This window comes from Neoarius graeffei, chromosome 7 (assembly GCF_027579695.1).
Source record: "Neoarius graeffei isolate fNeoGra1 chromosome 7, fNeoGra1.pri, whole genome shotgun sequence".
NCBI classification, from domain to species: Eukaryota; Metazoa; Chordata; class Actinopteri; order Siluriformes; family Ariidae; genus Neoarius; species Neoarius graeffei.
Window position 1 is genome coordinate 28,644,988 of NC_083575.1, and position 22,894 is coordinate 28,667,881.

At 41.3% G+C, this 22,894-nt stretch overlaps 1 protein-coding gene across 4 annotated transcripts in view; it reads left to right on the forward strand.

The window, feature by feature from the left end:
- The window catches only part of LOC132889213 (glycine N-acyltransferase-like protein Keg1), a 57,579-nt gene that overhangs the window by 25,880 nt on the left and 8,805 nt on the right, over positions 1 to 22,894 (forward strand). For 2 of the 4 annotated variants that reach the window (XM_060925476.1, XM_060925477.1), the window contains exons 2-5: positions 3,879 to 3,947; positions 18,030 to 18,140; positions 18,273 to 18,381; positions 18,560 to 18,683. In XM_060925476.1, the coding sequence (XP_060781459.1) occupies positions 3,879 to 3,947; positions 18,030 to 18,140; positions 18,273 to 18,381; positions 18,560 to 18,683 (413 nt within the window). The remainder of the gene's footprint in view (positions 1 to 3,878; positions 3,948 to 18,029; positions 18,141 to 18,272; positions 18,382 to 18,559; positions 18,684 to 22,894) is intronic. The other 2 variants (XM_060925478.1, XM_060925479.1) reach the window with 1 other exon arrangement.

Here is a 22,894-nt window from a genome sequence, read left to right on the forward strand (position 1 = left end):
CCCTTAAGACACACTTCCTGCTTTCACCCCAATTATTCGCAAGTTGCAGCAACGCAATCTATTTTCCAGGTCTTCATTGCATGCTTTCAAATTGGCTGTTTTTCTTTCTTCATTGTTGTCACCTCACGTTCAAGAGTACTGACTATAGAAGACTGTTCGCTAGCAGCATCTTCAACTTGTTGGAACTGCTGCTCCACAGCGCCGATTCTACCGTTAACATTGTCCATGCCTGCTTTCAATTCCTCCCGAGTTGGTCCACCTGACTTTTAATGTCTGCTGTCTGGCCTTCCATTTTCTCATCGATTTTCGCCAGGAGTTCTTCCTTTAGGGAAACAGTTGCTTGGAGTATTGGTTCTTGTCCCAATGGGTCCTTAGCCATACAGGAGCTAGTGCTAGCTGGAGTGTTAGCTGGCTTAGCCGGTCTGCCACGACCAGACATAGTAACTAAATAACTAATAGGCTATACAAAGGAAAATATAGCGACTTTATAGGTTAAGTCATGCACTAATTGTCGACTAGTCGTAATTTACCTTACTCCAATCTGTGAACTATATACATAATTTCAATTCTAGCAGAGCTCCACAAAACGTGTCTACATGGCTCTGCTACCGGAAGTCCCTCAAGGGGTCTATAAACAGTACGTGTACCATACTATAACAGCGGGGGTATATAAAATAACTTGCAAAGCAGTAAATGAAACCGAGAATAAGAAAACAGCCAAGACATAATGGCGGATACGTAGTGAGGGATGCTTTTAGGAACTGAAATGAAAGCTCAGAAAGACTAATTTTTGTGGTGCTAGATTGTAATATATGCTCATTCCAACCTGCCCGGTCAGGCATGTCGGGGACATACCGGTATCCCACTTGCCCAAATGCATGCTTCACATGCCCTAGGCAATCGGGCAGTCCTTAATGTCGAGCCCCGATTCTGTTTTGGGTTTACCTGGTTTTAAAATAAGTGCTATTGAAGCATTTCGAAGCAAAGGGTGGAGGTGTCCATTTTCATAGGATTCAACATACATATCTAATAGCATGCTATAGATGCACAATGGTGTAACATAGGGAAAAAAATTAAAAATTCAGGTTTTGATTTTATGTACTGAAATAACTATTAGGCACAATTTTTACGATATCTATATAAATTAGTTGTTTTTACCCATTTTAACCTTGAAATCAGCATTTTAATGATTACCCATAATGCATTGTTTATCGCGCTAAAACAAGCAAAAACGTCATAAGACAGTGGAAATACTACCTTTACTACCTTCACGTGGCGTCTTTCTCGATCGCACGTGCCTAGAAGCATACCTTCTAGAACATTCCTGGGTGGTCACGGACTGTCACGTAGCCTAGTTCGGTTGTGAAACTCGCTAGGATGGAGTATTTTCGTGAGTTTAGTGGCAAACTTTTGCGCCGCAATTTCTCTATTCTCAAAATTTGTAACCTGAAACCCTACGAGAAATGTTTCATAATGTTTGAGATTTTGAAAAATGCTTCTAGCAAATTTATTTCGCTGTATTTTTCCGTGAAACTTGGCATAAATCATCCTTAAGTGATGAGCGTGACATTGTTATTTTGGTATGGGTCACGGAGTTAGTTGGAAGTGGGAGAAATGAGAGTTTCTCAGCTACAGCAGCACTTCTCACCATAGATGGCTGGCGTGTTTCACAGCGTTTGGGATTTACTAAATCGACTAAATCTCTAGATCTACTGAAGCTACGAGGATATAAATCACCAGGATTCTAATTTACTGGGTGAGAAGTATTATATATATTTTTTTGAAAGGTTTATTCGCACTACAAGTCCATGAAAGTTGGAATTGTTCGTGAAGGGGTTAGTTAGATTTTGGTAGCATGACGTGCACAACAAGCAAAAGAAAAAACAAATTTTCTTCCGAATTTCCTTGCTTTATCAAAATTATTTTTTGATACATTAAAAGACTGTTTATAATATTTAAGCGTTTTTTTTTTTATTGTAGAGAATATTTGATCAAAACTTTCAAAACAGCATTCAGAGTGATTTTTCATGGGTGTAAATGTTACGCGTGGCGTCCATAATTACGTTAAATTTTAAGAACTAAAATTCTGTTAAAAATTCTAGATTTGTGCTATCATTCTGGGGTTTTGCTGAATAATACTTTAGGGAGTTCTCTTACAATGCTGAAAATTCAATGAGTTTTGGTGAAATTCTAGAAAAGTTATTTGCATTTTAACGTGTCTGATAGCGATTGTGCTCACACAGCGTGCTACTCATAACAAGAAATGTTTCATAATGTTTGGGATTTTGAAAAATGCTTCTAGCAAATTTATTTCGCTGTATTTTTCCGTGAAACTTGGCATAAATCATCCTTAAGTGATGAGCATGACATTGTTATTTTGGTATGGGTCACGGAGTTAGTTGGAAGCGGGAGAAATGAGAGTTTCTCAACTACAGCAGCACTTCTCACCATAGATGGCTGGCGTGTTTCACAGCGTTTGGGATTTACTAAATCGACTAAATCTCTAGATCAGTGATTCTCAAACTGTGGTACGCGTACCACTAGTGGTACGCAGGCTCCATTCTAGTGGTACGCCAAAGAATCACTTAATTAAATATAAATAAAATTTAAAAAATAAAACATGAAATACTATCCATAATATCCGAATGGATGAAAATATCTTATCAACCGATGACAAGAAAATGAAAGGAGATACAAATTAAGTTAATAATTTTAAAAAGTTTGCAAGTGCTTCTGGGTAGCCATACGTAGCGTACGTACGCATTCCCGCCGGTTCCACTGACAGACGGTTATCTGCCATTGGTAGACTAGGCTGTGATGGGAAAAGGTGGAGGTGGCTTTGCTAATTATGATGAGTACGACAAAATTACTGTTGTGGCTTAAATCCGCGAATGCGAGCGTGGATCAGGAGAGAGGGAGAACTGAAGAGGACGTGTGTGAGCCGAGCGCAGATGCTAATGACAGTGGCAAAACCAGCCCCAGAACTGCTAGGAAACGGCAGAAACCAGTGAGGAGGAAGTATGATGAAAAATACATAAAACTGGGATTCATTTGGAGCGGGACAGAGGAGCTGCCCAGGCCGCAGTGTGTTGTATGCGGGGACGTTCTGAGCAATGAGTCCATGAAACCATCGCATCTCAAACGGCATCTTACAACCAAACACACAGCACTAAAGGACAAACCAATGGATTTTTTTTTTTTTTACGAAAACGTGATAAACTGAAGCAGTCCAAGTCCACCATTCTGTCCTATGGTACACCCGTAGCCAAAGCACAGGAAGCTTCATATCGTGCCAGCCTCCTGATCGCCAGAGCCGGTAAGCCGCACACAATCGGGGAACTGCTGTGTTTACCATTAGCCAAAGAGATGACACGCATCATGTGTGGAGAGAACGCTGCCAGAGAGTTAAACTTGGTGCCGCTTTCAAATGACACCGTGTCAAGGAGAATAAACGACATGGCTGACGATGTTAAAAAGACACTGATTGAGCGCATTAAGAACAGTAGATATTTTGCCATACAGCTTGATGAGACTACAGATGTTGCAGATTTGGCCAATTTCTTGGTTTATGTGAGATATGAATATGACGGTGTGGCGCAGGAGGACTTTGTTCTGTAAATCACTGGAGACCAGAACTACATCAGAGCAAATATTCCAGTTACTGAACAAGTTCATCCAGGAGCATGGCTTGGACGTTGCAGGACTGTGTTCACAGAGGCATGCACACCCATCACATTAAGCTCAGTAAGTTGTCAATCAAGAGTCAATACTCTGTGTATATTTAACATTATAAGCTGTTATTCTTAATGCTTTTCCTCACTTTCGTTTTATTCTTAATCTTATTGTTCTTCCTCTGTGGGTGTGTGTTTCTGTTTCAGAAAGCAGTCACTGGAGTTAAGAAACGGCAAGAACTGCAGCTATGCATAGCCTGTTTTGATTTTTTTCAAGTACATCAAGTACAGTACTTTTTTTTACTTAACATTTAAGTACAATACAGTTATTTAACTTTTTAAGTACATTTTCATTTAATCTTTAAGAACTGTCTTAATATTTATTTTAGTACAATGTTTTAGTTCACTTTTATGTGCAATTAATTTTATTTGATTGATTATTTAAGTACAGTGTTTTCTCATCTCTCATCTCATTATCTCTAGCTGCTTTATCCTGTTCTACAGGGTCGCAGGCAAGCTGGAGCCTATCCCAGCTGACTACGGGCGAAAGGCGGGGTACACCCTGGACAAGTTGCCAGGTCATCACAGGGCTGACGCATAGATACAGACAACCATTCACACTCACATTCACACCTACGGTCAATTTAGAGTCACCAGTTAACCTAACCTGCATGTCTTTGGACTGTGGGGGAAACCGGAGCACCCGGAGGAAACCCACGCGGACACGGGGAGAACATGCAAACTCCGCACAGAAAGGCCCTCGCCGGCCACGGGGCTCGAACCCGGACCTTCTTGCTGTGAGGCGACAGCGCTAACCACTACACCACCGTGCCGCCCGTACAGTGTTTTATTTTCCTATATTTAAACACAGTGTTACTGTTCAAAGTACTGCGTGTAATGTTACAGTGGCCAACAATATTAAATATACTTGTTAAATAAAACCTCCGCCTTGTTTTTAATGAATACTTAGGCCGACTACGCTACTGTATTTTAATGTTGGTCATTATGGTGGTACTTGGAGAGCCAAGTATTTTCTGAGGTGGTACTTGGTGAAAAAAGTTTGAGAACCACTGATCTAGGGTGTAAGTGCCATCTAGAGGATCCTTTAACTAACTGCAAGTCCGTATAAGAGAGGGATGCAGGGGAGTGATCGGATAAAACAATGCTGTCATATACACAATTAGAAATTTTTGACATCAGCAAGGTGGAGACCACAAAATAATCAATGCGAGAATATGATTTAGAGGATGATGAGAAGCAAGAGTACTTTTTTTTTAACTTGGATTTTGCATCCTCCATGGATCACACAGGTTTAGTTCTTTCATAAATGTTTGAATTATCTTTGTAGATTGAGAGTGAGAAGTATCATACCCTGATGAATGATCAAGCTTTGGGTCAAGAGTGCAGTTGAAGTCACTTGCTATCATCATTTTCCATGGAAGTGAGGCAATTAATAAAAACAGATTATTAAAAAATGAGGGATTGTCATCATTTGGGCCATAGACATTTATCAAATTAAAACTTTCACCTATAAGAGTGCCCTGGATAATCAAATATCTACCTGTAGCATCAGAAATAGTATCTTGCACCTGGAAAGGCACAGATTTGTGAATCAAGCCAAATTTGTGAAGCGAGCCAAACCGAGCCGAGTGGGGCTAGGGGCGTGAGGAGACACTCCCCTGTGCACTGATTGGTGAGGAGGAGTGTCCTCACACGCCCACACACGCCCCGCGAGCACGCTGGAATCTGTAAACACCGTAAACCCGGAAGAATAATAATTACGAATTACGAGAATTTCTGAAGCCTTATGCGCCTCGCCTCATCTATACGCTCTTGCCAGTATCTGTTGGCATTGTCGGTGACAACAAGCCACAGCACCAAGACCAGCAACACTAACGACTCCATGTCCTCCATGTTTATTGTTTATTATCCGGGTCGTGAGACTACCGCTTAAAAGGTCACTGATGTCACTGTTTGCGCCGCCTAACGACATCACGTGACGTCCACCCACTTTCGCTAACTCCACCCAATGTGTCCACCCACTTCCAGCCAGCACGGTTCAGCGCGGTTGTAGTCGAAATGCAACTCAAACAGCCCCACTCAGCTCAACTCAGCCCAACTCAGCACGGCACGGCTCAGCCCAACTCGGCTGCGTTGGTAGTGGAAAAGCGGCATTACATTCCAAGAAGTGAGCTTAAGTTTCTTTATCAGCGCAATACTAATTTAGTGTTGGACCACACTGTGCAGTATTTTAACCAGCTTCCTATTGTAAATGCTCACATTGTAGCACTCTGCCAGTGACCATAGCAGCATATCAATATAGAGCAATATGTTGTATGAAATACAAATAAATACACTCGCTAAAAAAAAAAAACATGGCCGTCTTCCTGAACATGACAGCCACACTATTTGTCCTGCCCTTCCCCACATCTTCGGGTGAAGTTGACTGCACTAACTGATCCAGTGCAAGCAAGGGAGCAGTTGAAACCTAACCAAGCTCACAGCTTATAACTCGGCTCATCTCATTATCTCTAGCTGCTTTATCCTGTTCTACAGGGTCGCAGACAAGCTGGAGCCTATCCCAGCTAACTATGGGCGAAAGGCGGGGTACACCCTGGACAACTCACCAGGTCATCACAGGACTGACACACAGACACAGACAACCATTCACACACTCATTCACACCTACGGTCAATTTAGAGTCACCAGTTAACCTAACCTGCATGTCTTTGGACTGTGGGGGAAACCGGAGCACCCGGAGGAAACCCACGCGGACACGGGGAGAACATGCAAACTCCGCACAGAAAGGCCCTCACCGGCCACGGGGCTCGAACCCAGACCTTCTTGCTGTTGAAGCGACAGCGCTAACCACTACACCACCGTGCACCGGCAAAAATCTAAATAAAAATATTTACGGACACACAACAGTGACCTAACAAAAGGAAATAAAAACTCTCTTGTAAAACATGGAATTCCCAGATTTCTTCCTAAACTCTAACTAAATGAAACGAAAACACCCTCAGTATAAGTAAGCTTTCTTTCTTTTCACTTGTGAACATAAGGCAAGCGAATATTGTGAACATCAAAACATATTCAGGAAGGGTGTATCTCTAGCAAATCCACCTCATAAGGTTAAGCAGTATTTGGGAGAAAATAGAGTCCTTAGATGAATTTGCATAAATTAAAGCATAAATTATAGCATGGTCCTGGACCACTTCTCTTAATCCTACACGAATGTACACATCACATATGGTTAACTCGAAGGTTATGAGTTATCATAAGATGGCAACAATAAGAAAAGGAAAAAGCATTACCCACTTTAGTTTCCTTTGTTATTAGACCACTGGCCAAAGTCATTACTCCTAGGACACTGAATAGCAGTTGGCCACATCCATCCATTGTCTGCAGCCGTTTATCCTGTTCTACAGGGTCGCAGGTAAGCTGGAGCCTATCCCAGCTGACTATGGGCGAGAGGCGGGGTACACCCTGGACAAGTCGCCAGGTCATCACAGGGCTGACACATAGATGCAGACAACCATTCACACTCACATTCACACCTACGGTCAATTTAGAGCCACCGTTCACAACCTAACCTGCATGTCTTTGGACTGTGGGTGAAACCGGAGCACCTGGAGGAAACCCACGCGGACACGGGGAGAACATGCAAACTCCACACAGAAAGGTCCTCGCCGGCCGCTGGGCTCAAACCCAGGACCTTCTTGCTGTGAGGCAACAGTGCTAACCGCTACACCACCGTCCAACTGTCATATTAGTTATGTGATGTTATGCAGTTGGCCACATATCCGTTTCAATTTAGCGATTCTGTGCAACCTCTGTAGGATTCAGGTTCTTCACAAACTTTTCAGCTCCTTCTGGGGACTCAGACACTCGTGGTTTTTGTCCATCAATAGTGAGGCGCAACTTGGCGGGGAATATTAGTCCATGCAGGATGTTCAGGGATCTCAGTTGACATTTTGGTTGGGTTGCACCCAGCCGGGTAGCCTGTGTGCTCTCTCGATGATAGGTGGTGTGGGAAAGACTGTGGGTCCCAGTGTTTCGGATAACCATTTTTTGAGAAATGCCACCGCGTCATTCTTTTCCACTTGTTCAGGCAGGTTTACCAGTCTGAGGTTGGATCTCCGTGAGCGGTTCTCGAGCTCGTCAAGTTTGTGTGTAAGGTCCCCCACTTGCTTGGATAGCTCCTCGGTCTTAGCTTTCTCTGTATTAACTGTGTCCTCTATGCTGCGAATGCGCTCCTCTGCCTGATCCATGCAGCCCGGAAAGTCCCGCACGTCTCTCTTAATGTCCTGTGTTGCCTTTCAAACCCCCTCAATCTTCGTGGCAAAGTCGTTTCCCATCGTATCAAACTTTTGTATTCTGTCCAAGTTTTGCGCTGACTCTGCAGAATCCATCGCTGCTTGGCGAGTGGGGCTAGCGTTACCTGTTGAGCTAGCCATGTCATTAGCATCGATCTCGTTGTCCTTGTCTAGCATCTTATTCCGTTTGCCTCTCGGCATAGTAATGAAGGCGAACCCACTGTAGAGTTATTGCGAATGATTGGAATTTGAGTCCGTTATTTTAAAGGATAATGAACAGGAGATTAGATGAAATTCGCCAGGAGCTCACAAAAAGATGTGTGGGTCAGTGCATAGCCACGCCCCCCCCACCAAATGTTTTTCTTAATAATTCAAGATATTTACATGGAAATTGGCAGGCACATAGATGGTTGTATACTGAATATAAAGTTTTTGAAAAATTAGTACAAACCAATTATGCAAATTAGCATTTAATTAGTGTTATGCTAATGAGGTAAAAATGTTAAATCGTACACTCTTCTTCAAAGTTTCACCAAATGGCTTTATTTGTGCAATATAAAGCTGATCTTTAACTCTCATTTATACATCACAAAGAAGGAGAAATCAGTGTTAATTATAAAATATGCATAAATTAGCACTGAATGTCATTCACATCTACCATTCTCTATGAAAATCAAAAAGTAATAAAAGATTATTTCAAATACCCTTTTTGTGCGCTGTAGGCCTTTGTATTTCTAAGTAGGGCCGACTAGTGTTTATATGAAAGAATATAAATGATTATTTCGATTAATATTCACAGCTTTCAAAGCTAACCTCGAAAAAACTGAGATCCACATCCAATAAACAATTCACATTAACTGAATTGAAATTGACACTCGCATTTCTTACTTCCGATTTTTTAAAATCTCATTCTGACCACTAAAGATCTCAGTATTGTTCATCAAAACAACTACAGTTATATTCTAAAATAATTATTGCCATGAATCGGTTTGATTTGAAAAAATAAGTAGGTAAAGCTATGAACACTCACTTCAGAGTCTCCCGTGAATCATAACATCAAAACTAGCTGATGGAAAATTTTGCTGAATACGTCATCAGAAACAATGAGAGCGAGAGAACATCCCTATAAAAGTTATCTGATTGATATTCACGAGTAATCCAGTCAGAAACCGATCAGAAGAGAGACCACCTGACCACTTTCCCGTGACTCAGAAAGCGCCAGCAGTTTCCCGATGTCCCGCGAGCAGAGTGTGAACTCTGTTGTTCCAACTTCACCCTGCCGTTACTCCCAAAGTACCTAATAGATCTTTAAAGCTCCTAGGCAACGGTTTTAATTTTATGCACATTTGAAACTTTATATGTTAAAAAACCCTCTGTAATTTTCTTCTGGTCCCAAGAAGTATTGTTAATAAGTAATAATTAAAATAAGTTGGCACGGATCGTGGTGAATTTCTGTCGACTATTTCCGTGACCGCTCGGCACGTGACATCATTTAAGTTAAACCGCTTGAGTTGAGTCCACTTCCGTGTATTTTCATTGCCGTTCAGCTTGATTACAGACGTGCGTTCGGGAATTTCCAAAAAAAACCCAACATGCCTTATTGTTGTGCAGTGAATTGTAACAACGGGACTGGTTCAGGAAGAAGTTTTTACCTTTTTTCCAAAAGAGGAGAAGAGAGTGGATTGTGCCTGTGAAGCGAGAGGGTTGGCAGCCGGGTAAATGCGTCGCTCTGTGCTCCGATCACTTCGAGGAGGATTCATTTTTGAAGAATCCCCATCTGTTGGAGAGTTTAGGTGTCAGTGTTGGACAGAGAAGGCTCAAACTTGACGCTGTTCCAACAAAATTCGAGTGCAAAAGCAAGCAGTCAAAGAAGAAACAGACCAGCAATGCTCAAGCAAAAAGGAGAAGATTGGAGGTAAACATTTTTTACCTTTGCTTGCAATTTTTCAAGTAAAGAATCCTGAGGGATCCTGTACAATCATTGTGTAAATGAGACAAAAGGGATATTTCCTTGTTTAGAGTAGGCTATAAATAGTACAATGCTTGTATTAATATTAGCAATAAATGATATTAGCAATATAAACGAATCCACGTTGAGTGTGTGTGATCAGAGTCAGCCGAGCTACTGTCCGATTCTGAGGCCGCACGGTCAAACCAGTGAGCCACATTCACAGATTGTTTCGCAACGGCCATAGGCTCATACCAGACCCTCCAGGATGTTGCGATTTGCAACTTCAACGCAAATTCAACCAATCCCTGCGAATTCAGGGCGGTGTTGCAATTACATCCAATCACCGCAACTTTCCCACAAATTTGACCAATCGTTGGCGTCGTCGAGGTGACGTCGACAAACTACCTTCCGCCTTACTTCCGTGTATACGTTCAAGAGAAGCAACATGTGCGAGTCAGTGTTTATATAGGCTTAAATTCTGTTACTGAAAGTGTGTTATGTTTACAGTGAAGGACTGTGTGCACTTGACACTTTTTTTTTTTTTTTACTTAATACAAGAAATTAATGGATGCCAACATTTTTGCCAAAATGGTATTTTATTTTCCATTGTTGAGGCAGCTTCAGCATCATACTGTGAGATTCTGTTCAAACTGTTGTTTTTTTCTTCTATGAAGCCTGAGCCATTCATCTTATTACAACCCCGATTCCAAAAAAGTTGGGACAAAGTACAAATTGTAAATAAAAACGGAATGCAATGATGTGGAAGTTTCAAAAGTCCATATTTTATTCAGAATAGAACATAGATGACATATCAAATGTTTAAACTGAGAAAATGTATCATTTAAAGAGAAAAATTAGGTGATTTTTAAATTTCATGACAACAACACATCTCAAAAAAGTTGGGACAAGGCCATGTTTACCACTGTGAGACATCCCCTTTTCTCTTTACAACAGTCTGTAAGCGTCTGGGGACTGAGGAGACAAGTTGCTCAAGTTTAGGGATAGGAATGTTAACCCATTCTTGTCTAATGTAGGATTCTAGTTGCTCAACTGTCTTAGGTCTTTTTTGTCGTATCTTCCGTTTTATGATGCGCCAAATGTTTTCTATGGGTGAAAGATCTGGACTGCAGGCTGGCCAGTTCAGTACCCGCACCCTTCTTCTATGCAGCCATGATGCTGTAATTGATGCAGTATGTGGTTTGGCATTGTCATGTTGGAAAATGCAAGGTCTTCCCTGAAAGAGACGTCATCTGGATGGGAGCATATGTTGCTCTAGAACCTGGATATACCTTTCAGCATTGATGGTGTCTTTCCAGATGTGTAAGCTGCCCATGCCACACGCACTAATGCAACCCCATACCATCAGAGATGCAGGCTTCTGAACTGAGCGCTGATAACAACTTGGGTCGTCCTTCTCCTCTTTAGTCCGAATGACACGGCGTCCCTGATTTCCATAAAGAACTTCAAATTTTGATTAGTCTGACCACAGAACAGTTTTCCACTTTGCCACAGTCCATTTTAAATGAGCCTTGGCCCAGAGAAGACATCTGGACTTCTGGATCATGTTTAGATACGGCTTCTTCTTTGAACTATAGAGCTTTAGCTGGCAACGGCGGATGGCACGGTGAATTGTGTTCACAGATAATGTTCTCTGGAAATATTCCTGAGCCCATTTTGTGATTTCCAATACAGAAGCATGCCTGTATGTGATGCAGTGCCGTCTAAGGGCCCGAAGATCACGGGCACCCAGTATGGTTTTCCGGCCTTGACCCTTACGCAGAGATTCTTCCAGATTCTCTGAATCTTTTGATGATGATATGCACTGTAGATGATATGTTCAAACTCTTTGCAATTTTACACTGTCAAACTCCTTTCTGATATTGCTCCACTATTTGTCGGCGCAGAATTAGGGGGATTGGTGATCCTCTTCCCATCTTTACTTCTGAGAGCCGCTGCCACTCTAAGATGCTCTTTTTATACCCAGTCATGTTAATGACCTATTGCCAATTGACCTAATGAGTTGCAATTTGGTCCTCCAGCTGTTCCTTTTTTGTACCTTTAACTTTTCCAGCCTCTTATTGCCCCTGTCCCAACTTTTTTGAGATGTGTTGCTGTCATGAAATTTCAAATGAGCCAATATTTGGCATGAAATTTCAAAATGTCTCACTTTCGACATTTGATATGTTGTCTATGTTCTATTGTGAATACAATATCAGTTTTTGAGATTTGTAAATTATTGCATTCCGTTTTTATTTACAATTTGTACTTTGTCCCAACTTTTTTGGAATTGGGGTTGTAGTTTATAATTATTGTTTAATTTAGTCTTCAGGAGAGACTGCCTGCACACAGTACTAGTATTAATAGTTTTTTTCCTTACATGAAAGCTGAGGCATTTATATTATATTTTAAGGTAACTTCATGTTGTGCTGTGAGGTTCTATGCACTTTAACTTTTGAACCAACAGGTGCATTTGGATAAGTAAAGCCTATTTTTCTGCATTTTTGTAGTCCTAGTAATCTTTTATATTGGTAAAGATGTTTATAGGACCATTTCTCAGTGTCTGTTTTTTTATGAATTCATAATTTTTTTTGAATGAATTTATTTTTATTTCGAACATGTATAAAAAAATGTATGTAACTATTTGTACATACAAAAGAAAGAAAACGAGAAATTGAAAAAAATAAATAAAACAACATGAACTAAGACATTACAAAACACTGCACATTGTTCGAAAAAGGAGTGGGAAGAAGTACAATACTTTAATCAATAGTTTTTCAGTAATAACTTAATATTTAACATATCACTCAATTTTAATCACAAAAAGAGAAAATCGCAACAATTTCTCGCAACTTTTACTTCCTCCTGCAATGTAATCGCAACAAAAACCTAAAAAACATCGCAACTTTCATCGCAATTTTTTGGAAACCCCCCCGCAACATCAGACGTTTTAGCCCACAACAATCACAAAAAAGGCCCGCGAAATCCTGGGGGGACTGTCATACATATATGATTTCACCTCTCGATATTCAATTTGGAGACTTCCTGCTTCAAAATCGCCATCGTTTTCAGACATTTTACACAACCAAAATCCGTACACGTGTGCTCGGTTCGCAAGTAAACACAGAGCTGTTCCCGCTCTGTTTGGCTTAAATGACATCATAACGACGGTCCCGGGCGGCACGTGTAGTGGTTAGCGCTGTCGCCTCACAGCAAGAAGGTCCTGGGTTCGAGCCCCGGGGTCGGCGAGGGCCTTTCTGTGTGGAGTTTGCATGTTCTCCCCGTGTCCGCGTGGGTTTCCTCCGGGTGCTCCGGTTTCCCCCACAGTCCAAAGACATGCAGGTTAGGTTAACTGGCGACTCTAAATTGACCGTAGGTGTGAATGGTTGTCTGTGTCTATGTGTCAGCCCTGTGATGACCTGGCGACTTGTCCAGGGTGTACCCCGCCTTTCGCCCGTAGTCAGCTGGGATAGGCTCCAGCTTGCCTGCGACCCTGTAGAAGGATAAAGCGGCTAGAGATAATGAGATGAGATGAACGACGGTCCCCTGGTGGTGAAAGTGCGCAAAAGTGAGATGTAAACAAACCTTCGGAAATTGGGCAAAACAGTTTTGTTTTTTTTGTTTTTTTTTAAGCGTTTTATTCAATTTTAGGGTGGAAATTAGACACCAGGAAGATTGAATTTGCTTTTTGGGTCGTTCTTCTAGACAATAAAGTTGATTATTCTACATTTCACCTCTGACCATTGCCTATGACCTTTAACCAGATAAATTTTTATGGAAAGCAGAAATTACAAGCTTTTTAATGATCGTATCCATGACAGAAAATATAAAAGAGTTAAGCAATGACAGATTTGAAAACTTAGATGAGCATCTGCATACACAGTTTTCACAGCATGGCCAGCGAGCGTCTGATATGCGTACAGTGGTGCTTGAAAGTTTGTGAACCCTTTAGAATTTTCTATATTTCTGCATAAATATGACCTAAAACATCAGATTTTCATACAAGTCCTAAAAGTAGATAAAGAGAACCCAGTTAAACAAATGAGACAAAAATATTATACTTGGTCATTTATTTATTGAGGAAAATGATCCAATATTACATATCTGTGAGTGGCAAAAGTATGTGAACCTTTGCTTTCAGTATCTGGTGTGACCCCCTTGTGCAGCAATAACTGCAGCTAAACGTTTCCGGTAACCGTTGATCAGTCCTGCACACCGGCTTGGAGGAATTTTAGCCCATTCCTCCGTACAGAACAGCTTCAACTCTGGGATGTTGGTGGGTTTCCTCACATGAACTGCTCGCTTCAGGTCCTTCCACAACATTTTGATTGGATTAAGGTCAGGACTTTGATTTGGCCATTCCAAAACATTAACTTTATTCTTCTTTAAGAAATTATTTGATAGAACGACATGTGTGCTTAGGGTCGTTGTCTTGCTGCATGACCCACCTTCTCTTGAGATTCAGTTCATGGACAGATGTCCTGACATTTTCCTTTAGAATTCGCAGGTATAATTCAGAATTCATTGTTCCATCAATGATGGCAAGCCGTCCAGATGCAGCAAAACAAACCCAAACCATGATCCTACCACCACCATGTTTCACAGATGGGATAAGGTTCTTCTGCTGGAATGCAGTGTTTTCCTTTCTCCAAACATAACGCTTCTCATTTAAACCAAAAAGTTCTATTTTGGTCTCATCCATCCACAAAACATTTCTCCAGTAGCCTTCTGGCTTGTCCATGTGATCTTTAGCAAACTACAAACAAGCAGTAATGTTCTTTTTGGAGAGTAGTGGCTTTCTCCTTGCAACCCTGCCATGCACGCCGTTGTTGTTCAGTGTTCTCCTGATGGTGGACTCATTAGCCAATGTGTACTTCAGCAAACTGTTGTCACTGAACAGAGTCCGCTGCTGCATCCAGAAATGCACCCTGAAACTGTATTATGCAAGGAGGGAGCCATTCATCAATTCTATGCAGAAACGCCGCCAATTTCTCGAGGGCCCAGACTCATGTCAGATGGCGCAAAAGACAGTGGAAACGTGTGCTGTGGTCAGATGAGTTCACATTTCAGCTTGTTTTCAGGAAAACCAGATGTTGAGTTCTCAATGCCAAAGGTGAACATGACCATCCAGTTTGTTATCTGAGAAATTTTTTTTTTATAAACCTTTATTCGTCACATGCACACTTCAAGCACAGTGAAATTCATCCTCTGCATTTAACCCACCTGAAGCAGTGAATACACGCACACAGAGCAGTGGGCGAATGGTGCAAAATCCAACATCTGTGATTATTTCAAAACTTCCAATTGCAGAACTGCAACAAGTAGTATCCTCAGTTCCTATATGATTAAAAAGTGTTACGAAAAGGAAAGGTGATGTAATTACAATGGCCTCTGTTCCAACTTTTTTTTTTTAAGTGTGTTGCAGGCATCAAATTCTAACTTTGTTTATATTTACAAAATACAATTAAGTTGGTCAGTAAAACTATTGAAAACTTTTCCATCTAGTTTATCAGAGAAAGGTCTAAAAGCCAGCATCTGTGATGGTATGGGTGGCCTCAGTGCCCATGGCATGGGTGAGTTGCATGTGTGTGAAGGTACCATTTGATATATTGGGATTTTAGAGAGACATGTTCAACAAGGCAACATCTCTTTCCAGGAAGTTCATGCTTATTTGAGCAGGACAGTGCCAGGCCTCATTTTAGATGGGTTACAATAGCGTGGCTTCGTAGACACTGTGTGTGTGTGTGCTTGACTGGCCTGCTGCCAGCCCAGATCTGTCTCCTATTGAGAATGTATGGCACATCATGAAGAGGAGAATCAGACTACGATGACCACAGACTGTTGAGCAGCTGAAGTCTCGTATCCAGCAAGAATGGACAAAAAATTCCAATTGCAAAGCTGCAACAATTAGTATCCTCAGATCCCATACAATTAAAGTGTTATAAAAAGGAAAGGTAATACAATGGTAATAATGCCTCTGTCCCAACTGTTTTTGAGTCTGTTGAAGGCATCAAATTCTAACTACAATTATGTTTACAAAATACAATAATGTTGGTCAGTAAAACAGTTGAAAATATTTTCTTTGTACTTTTGTTAGTTAAATAAAGGTTGACCTGAATTAACAAGTCACAAATTTTATTAATTTTTTTTATTGCATTTTGGAAAATATCCCAACTTTTCTGGAGATGGAGTTAGTGCATATATGGATACCATGGATCTAAGAACAGGAAACCATGCGCTCTGTTTCAAACCCCAGTCAAGGTTTAGGATTCCTCAGTTTAGGAGGTTTTAGAATCTCTATAAAGAATGTTTGTGCTGAGGGTGATCTCATGATCAGTTATGTAGAAAAAACAAACATCCTGTTGCTGATGTAGCTTCCTGATGAACACAAATCGCAAATCTATATGCTTGATTGATAAAGAACTTATTTGAATCCAGGCCCTATTGTACTTTTAAAGAAAAGTTCACAGAACTTGTTTCAGGAAAGTCACAAAACAAACATGAATATGTTGAAATCTGTCTAATACCATTGCAAGCAGTAACAGTGCTCTGCCCACCCATGAAGGCACACACCTGGTTTTTGAAGGGTTTGGGAATACGCTGACCTGCTTTGAATCCACCTCTAAGAGTGGGCAATGATGTTATGAAGATGGGCTATAGCAGTGGTGGGGACTTAGAGGGTTCCCCAGGGTTCTGGAAAATATTTTTCACTTTTTTTTCTTGAAAAATAAAGTCAAAGAAGTATTCTTCACTTTCTGTTTGTCTGTATTTTTTTCTTAGTGATCAAATTATCAAAGTGGACTTGATACAGGTTTATACCAACCAAACTGGTACAGTTCAATTATTTGTACAGACACAGGCCTCTCCATTTTAACCCCTTGAGACACAAGGAAAAATGCTATGGAACTTAATGTGTGTAATTGTGCACATTATGTCCGAAGGGGATATCTAAAATTTGGGCTCCACTCCAACGTCTAATAAGAGACTTGATTTTGGGTTCCTGTGCACTATCAAGATAAAATAAAGCTCTTTAGTTTGAGCTTATTTCAGGTTATTTTAGCATGGAATTATTCAAAAGAGGTATTTGGACTCCCTTTACTTCAACAGAAAGTTTGATTTACAATTGATTAGAGTCAAGAAGAATCTTGGAACAACCAACAGTGAAGGACTTTGATTTTCCTGCTGATTTACAAGCCAAACACCACATTTTCATCATATGTTAGCCACGGGAACTCGCCATGCCACCCGAAATAACATAGTTCCCTTCAGTCATTTGCCGCGGCTGACAGCACTTTCACTTCAGTGTTTTTTACTGACCCCTGTATTACTGGCACTGTCTGATGTGCTAGAGGATGGTCGGGGCTCTGAGTGTACCTCCCTGTCGCTGTTTCGGCCCTTAAATCATGGTGGGTAGGAAATGGCGGGTGACCAAACTGGGAAAAAAAAGCTGGTGATTAATAAAAAGAAATACTTTCCAGAGAGGGATCAAAAAAACCTGAGCACCATAAACACCATCCACCATGATTTAAAGGAACAGTCCACCGTACTTCCATAATGAAATATGCTCTTATCTGAATTGAGACGAGCTGCTCCGTACCTCTCCGAGCTTTACAGAGCTCAGTATCAATGCGCTGTCGAAGCGCGCAGAAGGTGTTAGTACGCCTGTCATTATAGTGCGGACTTTCCATAGCATAGAAAATCGCTACGTTTCAATTTGTGTAACGGAACTTGTTTCATATCACTGGTCATATAAACCTGTGTAAACAGGAAAAACGCGGAAGAGTTTGGTCGCATCTAACTACAGCCCCAAAAAATACCATTGGCCATGCTGAGCCTAGCTACATTGCTAACAGGAGTGACAGCGCGTCTGACTGACTGGGAGGTCGCGCAAAGCTCGGAGAGGTACGGAGCAGCTCGTCTCAATTCAGATAAGAGCATATTTCATTATGGAAGTACGGTGGACTGTTCCTTTAAGTATGACCAAACTACCTTTAATGCACACCTACTGAGACATAATCAGGAAACTGAAAAACCTTGAATAAATATATACACACACACACACATTCAGACATTCTTGTTTTTTTTTGTTTTCAGGTATATGGATACGTTTGTATAATTAATAGAATCAAAGCTGATCCCATTGATGTGCTGGTGGACCAGTGGCCAGATTTCAATGTGCTACTCGCCAGACCAAAATGGCAGCAGGTATGTCAGTAGATTGCTTCATTGTGGAGCTGATTTTGACCTAATGTATAATATCCTGTACTGAAATAAAACACAAAATGCTGCCAAAATTAGCTAATCTTTTTATTTTTTACCTGTTTTTCACATATACAGAAATCAGACATTTATAAAGTCATCTGCGTTTTTACCAAGGATGAAACGTCTCTCAGGAACATGCTGATTGGGACAGATGTTCTTGACTGGAAGCAGTTCTTCCGTCTAAGTATTCATTTCTCAGACTGCTCATTATGTCATTTCAAAAGCCTCCAAATAATTAAGATAGATCCTACAAAACAAAAAAAGGTTCTCCTTCCAATGAAGTCTATTCACTTAAGAATTTAGATTTTCTCCTGACATTTAGGAAGCAATTTTAAACTCTGAAACTTATAAAATGTGTTCAGGTACTGATGTGCGCCATGAGGAAATGCTAAAGGCTGTAGCAGTGATGAGAGGGGTGCCAATGAGTAAACTTTATGTCTGCCATGTGCTGAAATTGCAGGATCCGTCTAACCTGACAATGGAAAGGTAATTGATGTGAATCATTTGGATGCTTGTTGACAGTTAATCCTAAAAAAAAAAAGCCTTATTTTTAATTTGTCATTTAGTGGAATATATGACTGGTTAAATTGAGCATAGCGTAGTTCTGGCAGACCACGAAGTCAAGCTCAGCTCTCAATCCCAGCTACATCAGCTGACTGCAGCTAATCTCAAGCCAGCCCACATCAGCTGTCAACTCAGCTGATTCCCTTCTATTGGCATATTTCTCATAGACCGCCTTATTTAAGCTGCTTTAATCTGCCTACCTTTGCTGCTTCCTCTGCAAGCTATTTTGCGACCCACCTCCACCCTAGCTCCTCCCTTTTTATGTTGTCTGACTTTAATCAATGTCCTTTCTGTTTCACTGATGCCTGCTCACAATCCTGGAAACTTGCAGGCTCTCTGCTGCTCACTATATGCAATCTGGGTTAGCTAAGTCCACATTAAAAATTGAATGACTCTGCATGGTCTTGCTTCATTTCCTTTTGTGCCACCTTCTCTGTAGCTATTCTGTCAATATTTCCATCATAGTATCTATTTGCAAGATCATTGCCTATATAAGTATGCATTATTTAATGTGACATTTTGAAATCATATACTGTACACGCAGGGGCGGTTCTAGCCATTTTGGGGCCCTAGGCGAAATACAGACATGGGGCCCTCAAAAGTCAGTCTTGAAACACACATACAGAATAATGGTCATCCCTACTTGGCACATGCCATATCTCCTTGCTGTAAATTAAAAAAAAAAAGATAGCAAACTGCCACTAACAATGTGCCCCAAATAAGCTCCACAGTGAAACAGGTTTGAGATTACTCCAGCATTTGCCAAAATTCTGACAGTGTTTATTGCTCAGATCAAACCAGAAAGAGAGAAAGCAACAAGGCAAACAACAGTAGAGAGAGAGAGCCAATTTTAAGAGTCAATCTCCATATTTTAATAAAACAAGGATATCTGAAATCCAATTATTATTTTTACTCCACAGATGCATATTACGGCGGCACGGTGGTGTAGTGGTTAGCGCTGTCGCCTCACAGCAAGAAGGTCCTGGGTTCGAGCCCCGGGGCCGGCGAGGGCCTTTCTGTGTGGAGTTTGCATGTTCTCCCCGTGTCCGCGTGGGTTTCCTCCGGGTGCTCCGGTTTCCCCCACAGTCCAAAGACATGCAGGTTAGGTTAACTGGTGACTCTAAATTGACCGTAGGTGTGAATGTGAGTGTGAATGGTTGTCTGTGTCTATGTGTCAGCCCTGTGATGACCTGGCGACTTGTCCAGGGTGTACCCTGCCTTTCGCCCGTAGTCAGCTGGGATAGGCTCCAGCTTGCCTGCGACCCTGTAGAAGGATAAAGCGGCTAGAGAGATGTGAGATGCATATTACCAGATATAAAATGATCTTATTCTTATTAGAAGTAGAACACAAATGGATAAATATTACCAGATACACATTACCAGAGATACAAAATGATCTTACTGTTATCAGAACTACAACACAAATGGATATTACTCTATCAAAACCTCTACATTTCAATGGGATAAGACTGATGCCAAGATAAATGTACGAGAGTGAGTGAGTGAGTGAGTGAGTGAGTGAGTGAGAGAGAGACATTTAGTGACAGGCAATACAGTGGTTGAGAGACAGATACAGAGGGATTGTGAGTTTGTAAAGGATGCAGCCAGTACATTATTGAAATGTCCTTAATCTTCAAAATTCCATTGTTCATGTATTCCATCACCATTCCATAATGGGGTGTAGGTGAGTGTGTGTGTGTGTGTGTGAGAGAGAGAGAGAGAGAGAGAGAGAGAGAGAGTGTTTGTGTGTGTGCGAGAGAGAGAGAGAGGGGGGGTAGAGAAAGAGAGAGGTATGAGTTTTTAAAGGTGGCAGCCAGTACATTACTGAAAAGTCCTTAATCTCCAAATGTCCATTGTTCATCATAATCATATGAGAAAGAAAGTCCTACTTGTTGCTGGCTTCTCCAAAGTCTCAGCTTCCACCTCTTCTACCTCCTCCACACGAACATATTCCTCAACAGAGTCAACAGTGGAGGTTGAGGCTGTAGCAGACTCAGGCGATTTGAAAAATGTAGTTAGTTTCAGAAGTGCAGCTGCATTCTTTTTGCTTTGTGCCCTTTTTTTTCGTTTAGCGCAACCACTCTCATAACTGCGCTTCATCTTGTTTACAGTTCCCTCTGCTTTGGTTTGAATTTCCATCGCGCACCTGTCTACATTGTCAGATCATGGACTAGTCCAGTGTAAAACAGCCAGGGTGTGTGTGTGTGCTGGGACAAATACACATGAATTCGATATTCTGATGCTATTTTGGTGTATTTTTCCATTTATATCGTTGACTACTTAATATCAGAGACAAATTAAGATTACATATATATATTGTTTGGTATTTACCGTGACGGGGCTGACTGTTAGGGGCCCCCAAATTTTGGGGGCCCTAGGCAACCGCCTTGGTTTGCCTAATGGTAAGTCCGCCCCTGTGTACACTTTGCAGTGTGGCGGGTGCATTATCCTGCCGAAAGAGGCCAATACCATTAAGGAATAGTGTTGCCTTGAAAAGGTATAATTAGTCTGCAGCCATGTTCAGGTAGGTGGTATGTGTCAAAGAAACATCCACATGAATGCCAGGACCTACCGTTTCCCACCAGAACATTGCCCAGTGCATCACACTGCCTCTGCCGCATGCCTTCTTCCTGTGGTGCATCCTGGTGCCATCTCTTCCCCAGATAAGCGGCCCACAGGCACCCAGCCGGCCACATACAGTATAAAAGAAAATGGGATCCACCAGTCAAGGCCACCTTCTTCCATTGCTCCATGGTCCAGTTCTGATGCTCACATGCCTATTGTAGGCACTTTCGTTGGTGGACAGGAGTCAGCATGAGCGTTCTGACCAGTCTACAGCTACTCAGCCCATACAAAGCAAGCTTCCTATCATAGTCAGCATTAAAATATTCAGCAATTTGTGCTATAGGTGCTCTTCTGTGGTTCACTGATTGTCCTTCCTTGGACCACTTTCTGATAGATAATAATCACTGCATAGAAGGAACACCCCCATGACCTACAATTTTGGAGATGTGTTGACCCAGTCATCTAGCCATTGCAATTTGGCCCTTGTCAAAGATGCTAAGATCCTTATGCTTGCCCACTTTTCTGCTTCCAACACCTCAACTAAGAGGACTGACTGTTCACTTACCGCCGAACATATCACACCCTTTAATAGGATTCATTGTAACAATATAATCAATGTTGTTCACATCTCGGTACCTTTTATAGTTCACCGTTTCAAATCCCTCAAGGCAGCCATCCTCCATGAAAGGACTTGTCGCAGGAATTCAGTTCATCCACACTTTTGGATTCATCCACCTTCAGCCTACTTGAAAACCCATCTGTTCATCTCCTGCGAAATGGCCTGAAGAGAGAAAAACCACAAGGCAATGATGTACGTCTCCCTTTCACTCTCCCACTTCTGCATAAATTAATCACATAATTAAGGGGTGGGTGCTTTAGTCTTATGGAGAACTTCAAATAGAAACAGTATTTACTGCTGCGCTCCCTGCTTTAGCCTTTCCATGCAGGCACATGGAAGGGCAGGGAGGTGTGCTCTCCCTGTCTCAAGGCTTTCCACATAAGCATGTGGAAGGGCAGGGAGGTCTCAGGTTCCGACCTTAATCAGTGTCATCTCTGAGCATATATTTTTCAAAAAACAATGAAATTTGTCAGTTTTAACATTTGATTTGTTGTCTTTGTACTACTTTCAATGCAATATAGGGTTTCCATGATTTTAGCAAATTATTACATATTGTTTTTATTTACAGTTTACACAGCATCTCAACTTTTTTGCAATTGGGGTTTTGTGTGTGTGTGTGTGTGTATTATATGAATATATATGAGAGAGAGAGAGAGAGAGAGAGAGAGGCATGTATAGGCACTGCCTAAAAGCAGAGCTCCTGATCAGTGTATGAGCAAAATATATGCAAGGGCATGAAATCAACCTGAACAGAATAATAATATGATAGCATATGAACCTTCGAATTGTGTAGTGCAGTGTATTTCGCGTCAATAAATTGCAGCATTGTCTTGTGACCGTGACCAAAAATTAGATGTGCATTGCAGTTACGAATACATATTTATTCCTTTCTTTGACATTGCATGCCATGTGTCAAAAACACCTTGATATTTATTATGGTGTGACTCTG